This window comes from Ischnura elegans, chromosome 4, assembly GCF_921293095.1.
Source record: "Ischnura elegans chromosome 4, ioIscEleg1.1, whole genome shotgun sequence".
In the NCBI taxonomy this organism is placed as follows: Eukaryota; Metazoa; Arthropoda; class Insecta; order Odonata; family Coenagrionidae; genus Ischnura; species Ischnura elegans.
In genome coordinates, this window is record NC_060249.1 from 103738962 (window position 1) to 103754312 (window position 15351).

Genomic DNA, 15351 nt, shown 5'->3' on the forward strand with positions numbered 1-15351 from the left:
ATGACTTAATGCATACCTCCAGCAGAAAATCAATCTGTTTGGAGAACGGATTGGGTTTTTGGAAAGACTAGTCGCAGAACCTAACAAAGATTTAATTAAAAAATTACTGTATTCGTAAATATTTGAAGATAGAATGATGTATATTAAGGATTGAGTTTATAATTCTCAGTTTTATGCTTCTGCGTCACTCAGAAAATCCTATGAACCACAAAACTAATGAAATAACTCTACTCAATTTCGCAAGAATGTAAAATTTACACTTTGAGGTAGGGGCAACAAATTAAATGATGAAAAAGGATATCATACTCCCCCCCCATTCGTTTAGTGAGCGGGAGCGTTAATCAGGAGTTAATTCTGGCGATTAGCCGTCGACCCCATTAAAACGATCCTGCCCACTTAAAATCTTAAAGCGAACGGTAGACGAGTGGGGGTGGTGCTAACATCGCCTCTCCTGAGACGAGACCCTCTCCCTTCAACACAGTGCCGGGGATGGTTAGGGTGTATCCTGAGTCGCCACCACGGCGTCATAAACATAGGCCACCTCCAAGTGGGGGAGGAGGAGGGTTTGGGGGTGGGGGGATCTCCTAATGTCTCTATTGAGGAAAGGGTGGGGAGAGCAGTCGAGATTGCGCGTTTTCGGGAATCCCTTCACTTGCACTGAGGATTGGGGTTGTTTCGGTGAGGGAAAAGGTGGACAGAGTGGTACAACGAGGGGCGCGTTAAATGCTCCAAAATATGAATTAACAATCATGGAAGAAGTATCATTTAAATCGATTAGGACTGCTGATATTGTTTTGCACCACGTATATTCAACAAATTTTCAAAAAGAGTAATTAGTAAAATCATTTATAGCAGTCTGAAATTTAGAAGATGCTGAGACACTCCAGTGATAAAATAAGTGATTATTCTGCAATATAAAAACGCTGGAAGCTTTTCGACTGAGGTATAAAAAATCTACGACCGAAAGTATATTAAAAACCTCACCACTATACCTAATAAATGAATATTTATGATGTATATCTCTGGCAATGAGTAATTGGTCAAGTTTTGAGTTTCCGAAGTTTTGTTATTCTAAAGTGTTACCTCATTAGCAATTTATCATTTGGGGCTAAAAAATTCAAGCAGTACTAACAGGAAAATTGACAGGTTTTAATGCATGTGAATTAGATATTGGTCAATTGTTATTGATGCTGTTGCAGATTTATTTTTTCTCAGGTTAAAATTAAAATATTGGGAAAGCTAGAATTAAGCTTGAGTTTGACATTTATAAGGAAGCAGAGTGCCATGAATGGTTGAAATGAGCTCAAAAAATAAGTACTAAATGTCAAAAAGACGTGATCACTGTTATAAGTGAAGTGTGCAGCAAAGCCGCAAGTGGTTGCAAAGCAGAGAGGTACGAGAATGTTTATGTGGGACACCTTGGGAGACGGGAGGACCGACCAATACCCTCCCCCACTCTCCCAAAAGCCCAACAACCCCCCCTCCCAAGGACGTCCTCTCAAAAGCCCCGACATGACGAAGATCACGCGCGAACATTTCGGCAACTCTTGGGGAAGACCTGATGAGCATGGAAGGCGTCTGGGAGTGCGGAAACGACGGGTGTGGGCGGGGGTGCGGTAAGGAGAGGTTGCGTCAAAGGGGTGGGGGGGAGGAGGACCCCGAAGTGAGGGTTTTTGGGGGGGGGGGTGTGGGGCTTCTGTGGTGGGGGGGAAACCGCCAAAGTTTTCTGGGGAGCGCGTCGTGCGGTGTCATGTCCTTAAAGGAGAAGAGAGAGACACTTAAGGCTTCCTGGAGGCATGATATCCCGCCTCCCGTTATTGGGCACGGAATGGTAAGGAGGGAGTGGGGGGGCTGGGGTTTCTTCCCTCCTTAAGTGATGCGAGGGCAGGCATTCCCTTACTGCTTGGGTTGCGTGCGAATAGAGGGCCACAGATTCGCCACCTTGTTGCACGAATTAAGGGATTCTCCATTGCGATGGTGGGAGGGGAAAAAGGAACCGCTCGCGAAGGGGAAATTGAAGCTAATGAGACGACGCGACGGGTCATAAAATGGAGAAAAATGGGTAGAAATATATTATATTCTTACTTAGCCACTATACCACGTAAGTATTTTTTTATGATTATGCGATACCATTTCATCTCAATAGAATTCATATACTTCATTTGAAATCACTAACGAACATTAATGGAAACAGAAGTGATAGGAACACTATCCTACCAATTGTAAGTGCTCGTAATTCCTCTCGCGGCAACGGAGTAAGAATTTTCTTCTTTGAATGCGAATTTTAAAAACGATAAAATGAATTTAATGCAATAAGTTCAAGTATTTATGCCCTCCGTTAATAATTCCTCTCGTACAATCTGTCCACTTGAAGGTTAGAATAAAATTGTGATATCATGAAGATGAAGACCTTTTTAAAAATGGAAAATAACGAGGTGATTTGTAGGTATGTTGTAATTGGCACTGCATTGCTAATTAACGTGTGATCGAATTCTAAAGCAATAGATGTGACAGGAGTTGATCACAATCCGGAATTTCCCACCAAAATCTCTCAGGTTTCACAACAATAAATGCCTCTCATCACTTTGGTCCAAAGTCATTAAACTAATTACACCCAGCATATTTCATGCTAGCAAAAAGGCAGTCGAGTATTCTCACTGAAGCTATGTTGTCATTACAAATGGAGTAGTACTTGATATTGAACTGGCAAGGCGATGGAGTAGTTTGAAGACCGAAGTAGTTGAAAGAAATTTTCACAATAAAAATGTGCTATCTCTTTCTACCAGATTACCACTGCGTTTTGCCTGTTGAAATATTATATTTTAATAAAAGCTACGGTTTTCTCGTGCTATGAGGCACATGAAACTCTTCCCTACCTATTATCCGATCACTTTAGCTCTACAATGGGTTTGGGAAGCGGAGAAGCGATAGCTAGAAGTAGAGAGGTAACCTAGGACTTGCGCCGCCCGCAATATCCCGCCACGGGGCAGTGCATTCTCCCGGGAGAGACCGCGACGCTGGGCGGGAAAGTCACGGCGGGCAGAGTCGGTCTACCTAGCCAGTTACAATGCTCAATATCAGTCCTATTAGACCAGTGGCGAATTTTTTTCAGGGATTTGGGAACGTAAAGATAAATTGAACGATAGAGTTAGTAATTTGTAATAAGCAAACCTTATTATATTTCATTTTTAAAATGAATTGACTTTTCCATTCATGCACAATTTTTAAATATTGCGATTTGATAGTTTTTAAAATTGAAAGAATCGTATTTTCCGTTTTCTGATCCGTCGCCTTCTCCTCGACTTCACGCATTGCTCGCATGTGGCTTATTGTTGTTCACTCTACAGTGAGCGATTACTTCCTTTAATGACCAGTTCTAGCTGAACAGAGTAATAAACTTACGCATGAAAAGTGGGCGGAAACATTCTCTTTTTTTGTTTTAAACTAGCGAAAGAATGGCTGAATGAGGGGAATAATTTTTTTAGTCGTAACTTATCCTTCCCTTAATTCTTCCGAATTATTTCAACAAAATACGATTTAGGGTCTAATTGAACAAGCCCAATGAGAGAACACGACAGTACTAGGAGATGGATAGCAAGTAAGTGATACGATAGCGATAACGGACAGTACACCTATAGCGCAACTAGAAAAAATTTTCTCCGTTTCGGGGTGGAGGGGACCCCTGTAACCCCCTCACATACGCCATACGCCCTTGATTTAGCCCTTCAAAGGGCTGAGGAACCACGGAAGGTAACGATGAGCCGGAGGTCTTTCTAGACCTGGGAGAGAGAGAGAGAATTTCTTGAGCAAAAAATGAGATCGCTTCGTCCGCGTTTTTTTCCCTTACCTTTCCCCTCACTCCTCAAACCCTTTCCTTGGCGGCCACCGACCCTTAGTTCACCACCTCACCCCCTCCCCTCTTCTATGGCGGCTCACACATGGGACGAGGCACATCTGACGGAGACCACGAGATGACTCTGCAATCCCCGATGGACGCATCAACGGGAGGTACGAAGGGTTTAAGGCAACGCCGAGTTAACGCTCTGTTTTTGTTATTCCCATCCGTCAAACTCTTTGATCGCATGGAAGAATTATGCGTGACTATGAAAGATTACTGCAATGGGGCGGATATCCGTTCTGCCTTTACCCCTGATGCCTGTCTGATGCAAATCCTGCCACCTGATATCCCCCAAGTTCGTACTCATCTTGATAGTATTTTATATAGATATTAAAACAAAGTTTCCATTTTCTGGCGCTTATACACTTTCAGGAGTAATAAGCAACATCCCGGGGCACACATCGGGTATGACTTGATTTATTTTTGCTTAAATATCTCTATGATTCACTGAGTGGCCATAAATATTTCGAAACACCAGCAATGAATAAATGTTATGCATCACCCTTGACATTGCATTGACAAGTAAAACTCATCAATTGGGCTGCACACAAATGTGAATTTTTTAAAATAATTAATGTATTCTGCTGTAAGCACTATCACAGGAAGGCAACTCGCTGACTTCTAAGAGCTGTGACGTGATTTTTGTTGGTTGCATTCCTGTGCTTTTGGAAAATAAAATCAGAATACGTAATACCTTCTGCGCATACTTTTGCGTGCTGCTCTTCTTATTTTAACAAGCCCTGTGACTATTAGCATTTAAATATTCAGGTCATATGACTTTAGTGGAAAACATTTCAGTATTAATTTTCAATTATATCACGACATTAAGGATTAATTCATTGGGAATCAACACGTAGCACTGCCTGAGTGCCTTCAAAAATGTGTAAATAATGTTTCCGATTGGAAGTTGGACCTTTTTTGTTTGGAACTTGGGGGAACCCCTAAATTTGGCAACCCATTGCAGAATATCTAGTGCAATCATTACTTCTTCGTTACTGTCAACTCATGTTGTATTCCACCAGAAAAATAAAGTGGCGTAAAAGTAAAATTACTCAACCATTAGCCATGAATGACCTAAGGTGATTTATATGTAATTGTAAGATTAATTTTTGAAAGACCACTAAATTTTTCTCGTTAATTTACTGTTAAGCTCCGCTAATTACCTCGATATAGAACAAAATTTATTGGACGAATGATGACTCGAGCACGGAAAACTATCCTTCTATCTCAAATCACCTCATCCATGAGTTCATATGCTTATGGACGCATTAGTCCTTCCCTTCGGGGGCAAAGGCCTTCCCGCCTCCCATCCTCACTTCCCCACACTCTCAACCCCTCGAAAATCATCGTCGACTCCATCCGCTTGTCCACCCTCTCTCCCGCCCCAAAAGATGACCCCCGCATCTGCATACGCCGCCGGGGAACACCTGGAGCGGCAGCCGACCCTTCTTTTGCTCTCTCCCGATTATTGTAGCCTCCCTCGCGTGATCTGAGTTAAGAGGAGTGGGGAGGGCCCTTGTGTGTGGACCGCCATGTGCCGTACCTCCAACTCGAACGCGGATGGCCCTCGAAATGGCCCGTACGCGCGGCCCTAAGCAAGGGTCCCGCGACAGGGAAACCTAATTTTGACCGTTGAATCTGATGCGTGTCCGCGTTCTCATCCAAACCGTCCCTCACTCCCTCCAAACGTAAAAGCGGAATTATAATAATAATAATAATGTCGTCTTTATTGCACAAGCGAGTTTAGGACTAGATAGTCCTCTCTTACAATTAAATTGTTTGACTATCATATACATCCATGCCCTGGATGGTGGTCAAACCACCCAGGCGGAATTCGAACCCGCGACCTCCAGGTTAGCAGTCGGGGACTTTACCCCGGCGCCACCGAGGCCGGCAATTATTATGCGGAATTCTCAAGTCATTTGTTGCTATATTCGAGGTCAAAATGCTTGCCTTTATTTTTACTCAATGCAATTCAGACCAACAGAGATATTTGGATATTCTATGTGGATTAATTTTAAACAATAGTCTTTCAAGAGGTCTATGAAAGACACAGTAAGGTACCTACATGAAAGTATGGTAGAAACATATCACCCCTTGATTTTTACTCGAGCCACTGGTTATTCCATTAAGTCCTGAATTAACCTAATCTTAATACAGGTTCCCGTTTTTAAATATTGCTTTTATTTAAATTTATCGCTTGATTTTCTATATACTTAGTTCTAAAGCTAATAATGGGAATAAAAAGATCTCAATCACTATTTTCGTTTGGATAGTGCAGTCCACACAAAATACCATCAAATTCAAATTTCTGATACTAATTTAAAAGGCCTGATACTTTTTTATTTTACAATAAGTTCGGCAATGATTAATGACCCATTACTGCCAACTTAACAAAATTCATGATGCATTACACTAGTAAATGAAGTGGCGTCAAAGTAATATTACTCAATCAATAATTTGGAAGAGGCTAAGGATATTGAATCCATGAAAATCTTAAATGGATCAAATTTATGTGACGCATTATTCTTATAAAGTGAATTATGTAAGCGCAACTGAACAGAAATATGGACCAAGGAAAGCTTCAGATTAGATATTAGGAAATAGGGATGTTGAAGACATGTAGTACGTGTGTGAAAATAGCTGGACAGATAGCATAAACAAGGGCCGAACGGCGCCAAATGCAGGAAGTTGACGGTCATGAGACCAATTAGATATTTCTCTAATTAGCCATCAAAGATTCAATCAGTCTATCAGTTTTTGATGAAACAAAGGCCTCCTTAATTAACCGAAGATTTTTAGGCATTGTATTCGTATTATTCCCCATTTCGTAAAAGATGTTAAAATACTGTCACGAAAATAACTCAAATAATGATGATAATATATTTAAAGTATTTTCCCACGAGGGCTTATAGCTAAGCGTGGTCTAACAGGTATAAAGAAGATTTTTATTCCAATCGAGTTTCTTTCCACCCTTCAGCTCCCAGGAAAAACGGCGTCGCACGGTCGGTTCGGAAAGGCAACAGATAAGACGAAAGGCTCGTTGAGAGGAAAATGGTTTTAGGCGAGAGGATGGGAGTATAGATGCGGTGATGACTGATAACGGTGGCACCGCAGAAAAACAGAAGAAACGCTGGACATTCGGTAATTGATCTGTCATTAGGGATAGTGCAATAATTGATTAATCTACCGCGCTAAACTCCAACGAGCCCTGTCACGTTGAAACTGCACAGATAACGTGGGTCATTTCTGTTTAATCTTCTGCTAAATACAACTTCACATTTTGCTTCCGAATGATCGATAGCTACTTCTAATGATGCATCTGGCTAGTATAAATACATTTCATAAATTATGTATGCATATAGAAAAAATTAATCCAACAGTAAATCAAATTATAAGATTAATTAAAAAAATACTGGTATAAAAATAGTTAAAAACACCTTATAATCAGGAATATAGGAATGAATATTTTACAATTAATAAATGATAATTTAAAAGATGTATTTTTTTGTTTAATGGTAAATGTGTCCTGATGAGCAGTTGCAACAATGACACGACACGAACATTACAAACAAGCTTATCATGAAGCATGCCGGCATTCTCACTAATATTAAAGCAAATAACAACAAAAGGTACTAAATAGGTCTCTACTATGGTAAATATAGATATAACACATTGCATAAGTGATAACAGTTAAAATAATACACTAACATACACACGCCAATAATTAATGAATTAAAAGACTAAGAGGTGATAATAAAATATTTTGGAATTGATAATTTCTCAGCGAGAAGACAGCATTGTGAATGTTATCAATATTTGTCCTTCTAACCATCCCGCAATTATATTTACCATGAAAATATTACTGTTCAACTGAATGAAATCACTTCTCAAGAATGTGCAAAAATTTGTTAGACTTTCCAACAGAGATCACTAGGCAATATTATTTTTCATGAATCATGACAATAATGACAAAGTTCTGAATGGACTAATTTATTTGTGAATAAATTATGAAACCAACACGGAAAGTCTTGAGAAATATTTGAATTCATTCTTTTGCAATAGGAAGTCTGAAATGATTCGTCTAAAAATATTCTTACCAAATTGAATTATAACTTTAGCGTGTTGGTTTATCTTTAATTCCGATAAATAGGTTTGTAACACCAAAAACTATGCACTGGTGTCTCAATTATTAAATTTAATTTAATGTAATGGATTATGACAGAATTTTTTGCATGAAATTTCATCGTAGAGTAAATTTAAGAGTATGGCATGCAACATACTTATTTAGCTATTATTTTGCATTACATGTACTCCACTTAGATATTGATGACTGGCGAGAGAGCTTTTTCCATTAATATTAATTCAGATTTCTGATCAATAATGATGTAACAACACTTACATGAGATCTTGCCACATAGTATATTAAAAAAGCACTATTGGTTAGTAAAGCAAAACTCATTTGAAATTTCATAGCTAAGAATATTTTAGTGTAATTTGATCTAACATGTCTCACTGCTGTTAATCATATCATCAAATATTCTATGTAGCGTTTAAGTAATAAATAAACCATCCGATACCCATAAAGTCATTAAAATTTCCTCAATACATTATATTAATTTTAGTATTTTGGAACCCGGCATGCAATAACAATACCCTCAGCGAGTACCGACCATAAATACTCAGAAAATACATTTACATCATCATAGGGTGCTGATGATATCATTCACTCTTTTTAACCCGATCAGCATTAAAATTATAGAAGTTAAGAATGTATTGATCTAAGACATTATGATAAACACTAAAAGGAATATTACCGAGTATGATCGTTAATTTCTATACCAAACCGAGTGTTGAGTTCTTAGGAGAGAAGAAAATACTATGCTACTGTAAATGAAACATGAAATAATTCCTTAACTATACAATATATCATCCTATCCATGTGTTAGAGGCTGTTATATATATATAATATTCTTAGAATACTATATATACTTGCGGAATCGTGAATTGAGAGAGTTCAATAGCATCAATACCTCAATGTTTGTTAAACAGGCCACACCCCCAGGGGTGACTTCTCGATAGTGGACTTTGCCAACCAGTCCAATAGACTCACCTGCAGTTCGTTGACTAGCTTCTCGGTGACCTTCGGGTCGGGCGCCGGCGGTGGTGGCGCCGTGGCCCGACTCTGCCAGAACTCGGGCTCCATCTTGAAGGCTCGCGAGGTGACCTCGGTCATGAGAGCGGCCGCCGCTGCCGACGCTGCTGCCGCTGAAGCCGACGAAGACGTCGTGGAGAGGTCTTCGGACTGCGCCGAAGAGAGCTGCTGGTTCTGCTGTTGGGCCTGCTGGCCCTGCTGGTTCTGCTGTCCTTGCTGACCCTGCTGACCTTGCTGGTTCTGCTGACCCTGCTGGTTCTGCTGAGCCTGCTGGTTCTGCTGTTGTTGCTGCTGTTGCTGAGCCGCTTGCTGCTGTTGGGCTTGCTGTTGAGCCTGCTGTTGGGCTTGCTGCTGCTGTTGTTGTTGCTGTGCCAGTTGTTGCTGGTTGAGCTGGTGCTGGTGGTGGAGGAGTGGGGTGGGTTGCAGGGACTGGATGGGCCGCGGGGGAGGGGGAAGGGAGTGGGGGGGCAGGGAGGAGGGGGAATGCGGGGGGAAGAGTGAGGAAACACCTTGGCGGCCGTGGGGGGAACGCTTTCTGTGTGGACCACTCGAAGGGGAGCAGGGGAGGGCGGTTGAGGGAGTAATTTTTGTCGGTCTCGTGCGAAGCGCTTGGGGGCTTCTTACCGTCTTACCGAAAAAATCGCCGCCCTCCGCGAAAAAATTGCCAAATGTTAAGATGGCAAGGGTGAGTTTGGGGGAAAGGGTGGAGAGGGGTGAAAGGGGGCAGGGTAGAGGGGGTGGGAGGGATGTTATAAAGTCTGTTCTCCTCCTGAGGGAAGGGTGGGAGTAGAGTTGACTCCTTTACGATATCCTCTATCCGTCCGCTACCCCGTCGGTGGGAGTAAGGATTTCTCCGGAGGAGGTCATACAAACTGAGTTCAAGTCCCTTGCTTTCGCACAAGCGTCGCTCCTTCAGTCCAAAAGGGGAGAAAGCACAGACACTCTGTCTCTGTGATTGAGGGAGTCGGCTGTGAAGCACTGTCCTCACTCACTGGATGTCGCGGAGTCCGCAACGGCCTCCTCAGGCCTCTAACCCTGGGAGGGTGCTTGCACCTGGAATGAATAGAGAACGAAGAATATAAATTAGTTGAAATAATATGCGTTAGATAACCATTTCCAATGCGGTGATTGATAACATATGATAAAATCCAGGTTCATAGGCTAGTACAGCAATGAAAGGAAATTATTTGAAAACGATGCTCAATAAACGAATTAAATCTCTAGAATTTTATACAGCCATAAACTTTCTACGAAATGAAAAAAATACGATAGAATCGGTCAATTATTTATGTGATAAAAATCGAAGTTAGGGTACATCCCACGAAAAGAATGATTCAACGATATTAATGCAATCAGTGCTTAATTAGTGTCTCAAAATTACAAATAAAAGAACACGAAATGGCTGGATGTATTAATTTGAATTCTCATGAATTAAGTTAACTGGGCACCTGTGCCCGAAAAAGTCTATTCTCACTCTTTCAAATCAAGTGGACAAACTTACTGCAGCAAAAAAAAAACTGGATTGACCAGGAAGAAAAACTGCACAATAATCGACCTCGTAGGGAATCAAATAATCAAGTAATTCCAGACACACTTGACATCCAGTTCGCTTAGCACCGAACAGTGAGACTTGCTATTGCATTGTAATTCTCAGCATCCCTCTCGTTTTCAATAAACGAAAGCGCGAGATGATAAAAAAAGTTTTGTACACCTATCAGAACCAACTTTGAACTGCACCAGCCAAACATGTTTCAAGGAAACAGGATCACCGCCTCAATACAAAGGACCTGCACAGGACAGAACACATCGACTCCAGGAAACACAAAAACAATTTTTTATCGCATCCACACCCAAATACGATCCGGGGGAGCAAATTAGGCAGAACAATAACACACTTCTCCCGCTGACATAGCGGCTTCAGACCCTTCCGGGAAATTGGCTTGTCAACCCGCGGCGACTCACAAAGCTAAATAGGGAGGATTCTCTCGCGTGTTGGGAAAAAAAACTTGACCACGCGAAGGACTCTGGCGATGAGCGAGTTTTTGGGGGAGATGCTCCTCTTTTTTTCGCCTTCAGGTCCACGCGGACTTCCCTGGCGGAGTCTGCTTGGCTCGCGCCGCGAAGTGACGGACGATGTATTATATGGACACAAGTGGTCTCCACCTCCTGCCCGAGGCCGGAGATGGACTGGCGGCCGCCGCCCGGTAAATGGGAAGGGGTCCAAAGGTGGCGACGTCCGCCGCGGGACCGGTTGACCACCAGCGGCCCGCGAAGTGTTCCCCTCTGGACCAGGTGGGGAGCAGGGCGAGGTCCACGTACAGAGGGGGGGAGATGCTAATAGGAACCAAAGCGTGCGTGTGTGGAAAAGGTAGGTGGGGTGAAAACGTGGTGTACCCTTAACGCAAACGCGTGCGAACAGACACTAACACTCTCAGGTCTCAGCAGTCGCGTGCGTTTTTTTTTCTTCATCCCGACGTTTCGGGCGAAGTTTGAGGGGAAAACTATAGGAGGATGAGCGGACGGAGATTGGGGATTCTGTGAGGGAAGGTAGTTTGGTAGTTGTTTAGTCCCTTATTCCGTGCATGCAAAGGGTGGGCCCTATCTCCTTACGAATTCACAGGAGGGGAAAGAAAAAAAGAGTGGTGATGATGACGACGATGACTGTGGATGGAATGACTGCTAAGTCCCCTTAGGGGGAATTCAAATACAAAACTGAAAACAAGCGGCCCTTCGCGGAGCATGTAGCGGGTTTTGTGCATGAGGGGGAGACGATGGTTGCCGGGGTTCGGGTACAAAAGGATTTCCACCCTTTTTCCTCTTTTTTATTTTCCATGAAGAGAGATCGGCTTCGCTCATTTCGCTCGAGGGAGTGACATGTTTCGAGGGAGACCGCAGATCAGCTGAGAAGACGGGCTGTCCGCCACGAGGCTTTCCGGCGAACGACAAGGGATGCTGCCTCGCAACGGAATAATTAACCTGAAACTCTATCGAGTCGACAAAATCATATGCGTGTTTCGGGGATTACCAAGAGTGAAAAATGACAAAAAATTCATTTCAATAAAAAGAAACATCTTTTATGAATAAAATCTAAGCTAAAATTATTAGTTATTTATTCTTATAAATGAACTCCCAAGAAACGAATTTGATAAAGAAATCCATGTTTTAAGGTTTCAAATAAAGCAACGATATCCATAAATAAAATGAAGTTCTCTTTCAACAAAGGGAAACATCTTTTATGAATGATATCTAGGATAATAGCATTAATTTTTGATTCCTAGAAATGAACTCCGATGAAACTTATACCTAATAAAGAAATCCACGTCTGAAATTTGAATTCAAGGAACCGGTATCCATGAAATGCAGTCCATGCGGTGAAAAACGGATGACTTGCACGTATCAATCAGAGGGCAAAATTAATTACCAGTGTCTTGCCTCAATTAGGAGAAGTTCACGCTGAATTGAAGTTAAAAAATGTAAGTACTCAACATAATTATTTTCCCCCCAAAGGACTTAGTAGCAGTATACTAAATATTAATTTCAACGCCTAATTTGACTGTGATTGAACCGAAAAATCTAAAAATGAATAAAAAATTAAAACTGCCTTATTTGATACCATGAAATAAGTCGTATATATTAATAGAAAATATAGATACCAAATAGAAGTGAATGACTTCCAAAGTTAAAAAAATATCTAAACTATGCTAAAGACGAATTAAAATTCAGAAGAATTGGTACGCACGAATATTTCACAAAGGCGAATTTATTCATTTCTCCACATTATTAATGAAATGGCTGGCAAATATATCTCAAGAACACTCGCCGTTAGCCATGCTATTCCCTACACGATTCAAATCGGTACATATTTCACAAACATTCCCACAAAATAATCGCGGAGCGTACATGTGCGAAAGAAAGAATTTCCACGTAGTCGAAACTCCTTATAGTCTATCATAATTTGCTGTTAACTTTTCTCCCGCCAATATCAACTCTTGGTTTCCTTACCAAGCGTTAGACATTAGCGGGATAAATTATTATTGTAGACACACTGTTACTAATGTTGGCGTTGACAATATTTCCATGAATTTTGGACAACGGTATACACTCTCACGATTACAGATACCCTCCCATCATTCACAAACCCTTGGTCATAGACACGGTCACTCATACTTGGACCTTCACCCGAGGGCAGCAAAAGGAAAAGGTCGGCTGAGTGGCGTTTCAATGGACGATTGAGAAGGCTCTGTAGACTCGTCAAGAGGGAGTGGGGACAATGACAGGGGGCGAAGGTCGAAAAACGAAAATAAGAGGATGAAATCGAAAAAAAAACAACACTAGCGCACCTTGATCGTCAGTTTTTCCATTCCATCCGCCCGTAGCGCTTCCCGCCTCTTCCTCACACTCTCCGGGAGATTCAAAACGAAAAATCCTCAACTTCGCGGTGCACTATTATTCTATTTTTTTTTATCCTTCCGTTCGAAGTGACCCAAGTAGTGGGCTGTGGGCTCCTTTCCCACGGGCCGTCAGCCCCACTCGCTCCGATCCGGACGTTCTACCCATCAGAACAGCGTCCGAACCCGAGATTTTTTGACCGCACTTTTTTTTCTCCAAATCCTCTCACAAGCACAGAACTCGACCAAGACCTTGTTCATGTAGGTCCCACTGTGGTCCGCGACGTATTCACCCGCGACATTCCCGAGAGACGAACACTTCACCGAAAGCGGAACGGAAAAGCACTCCCTACTTCCTGCGGAGAATACGGGGAGCTGGGTCCTCGGCGCTGCGCGGTCGGAGTGGCGGGCACATCGGCTTGCGAGGGCGGCGGAAGTGATCGGTTGAAGCTGCCGGACCAGAGCGTGCGGGGCCGACTGCTCTCGCCGCGGTGGTGTGGGGCTCTCTGGCCGCCGAAGCCTTGGGGGGTGGTCCGCGCGTAAAAAGGGGGTTGGTGAAATATAAAAACAAGCCGAGGAGAGAGGATCGCCCGTTGATGGAGTAGGGTGGGGCACGTGGTGGGGAGATGGTGGTGGAAAAAAGCAGCACACACACACCGACGGTTGATGATCACTGCTACCGCGGTAGAAACGTCGAACACCAATTCGTCGTCACTAAATTCTGTTCTCTCTGGTCCCGTATTTAATTACGAAGGACAACAGGGAAGAAATGGAAACGTGGACATGTGCTTCAAACCGAATCGACGTCACAAAATCCTCTCTTTATCTCTACTACAGCGTCATACTCCTTAGTTCCACCACTTGTTTTATCCATGAAAAGATAGCAAGGCTGCTGTCGAAACGTCGGCAGGTATATCAGTCCGACTCCTCGTCTCGAACTCCTCTCCTCCTATCCTCTGATATCACTCTTCCTGCTCCGATCCTCCACTTGTTTTTTTCCTCACGACAACACGGGCCAAGGCGGAAGTGGATTATTTTTTTTCCCACCCGAAGCAGTGCGTCTACCTCGACGACTCCTTCAGCCAGCGCCGGCCAGACGATGGCGATGGGTACGGGCTGGTCATCGAAGGGGGTGGGCGGCCGAAAAAAGCGGAGAGGCTGAGCATGTGTATGGCAGAGGGTGTGAGTGGTAGCCGAAGAGGAGGAGGCGTAATAATAATGAAGACGGAGAGAGAGGAGGAGGAGAGGCGGGAAGGAGGAGAGAGAGAGAGGGGGTTGGTGGTCCCTGGCGCTTGTGATACACCAGCCGGACCCCACGAAGACAGCCGACGACTAAACTCGGAGTGGCCAAGTAGCAACCTTCCTTTCCCTGACTCTTACCCCCTTCGCCTCCTCCCCTCCCTCTCCCCCGGCCAACCCTCTTAGATTCCTCTTCCCCCCCCCTTCAGCCAGGCGCCCCTCCTCCTCCTCCCCCGCCTTATCTACCCCTCCCAGTTCTCTCTCTGAGAAGGGGGTTTTCTAAGAGACCGAGTCCTCCATCTTCCACTTACTTCCCCTTCCTTCAGATTCTGCGCCTTGGAGACCTCCGCGCGAACCTCCCCAACCTCCTCTATCCCACCCTCCTACTCCTTTCAATTTTTTATAACCACCCCCTCCCTCCCCTTTATTTGCCCCCCCTCCGCCGTTTCTATCTTTCTTTCCGTACACCCCCGTATTCCTTCTCCCCCCCACCCGCGCTCCTTGCGGAGGGGTTTGGGTGGGGTGGGTTTGAGCGCCCGAGGGGGTATGCTATGAGGTCGGGAGGGAGAGAGGGGGTTTCGTTGCGGAGGGAGGTAGGGGAGGCCTCGATGGAGTGTGGGTGAAGGAGGGGTGGAGGGGGGGATATGTAAGGAAAGCGACGCCCCCGACGC

The 15351-nt window shown here is 43.5% G+C and overlaps 1 protein-coding gene and 1 long non-coding RNA gene across 3 annotated transcripts in view; both read right to left on the bottom strand.

Moving 5' to 3' along the window:
• The window catches only part of LOC124157855 (zinc finger protein 384-like), a 171917-nt gene extending 162625 nt beyond the window's left edge, over positions 1–9292 (bottom strand). The window contains exon 1 of the mRNA XM_046532903.1: positions 9012–9292. Within this exon, the coding sequence (XP_046388859.1) occupies positions 9012–9134 (123 nt within the window). The 5' untranslated portion in view covers positions 9135–9292. The remainder of the gene's footprint in view (positions 1–9011) is intronic.
• A 610-nt stretch (positions 9293–9902) lies between these two features.
• LOC124157858 overlaps positions 9903–15351 on the bottom strand; it is a 185738-nt gene continuing 180289 nt past the window's right edge. For both annotated transcript variants that reach the window (XR_006864660.1, XR_006864661.1), the window contains exon 6: positions 9903–10106. This is a non-coding gene — a long non-coding RNA (uncharacterized LOC124157858). The remainder of the gene's footprint in view (positions 10107–15351) is intronic.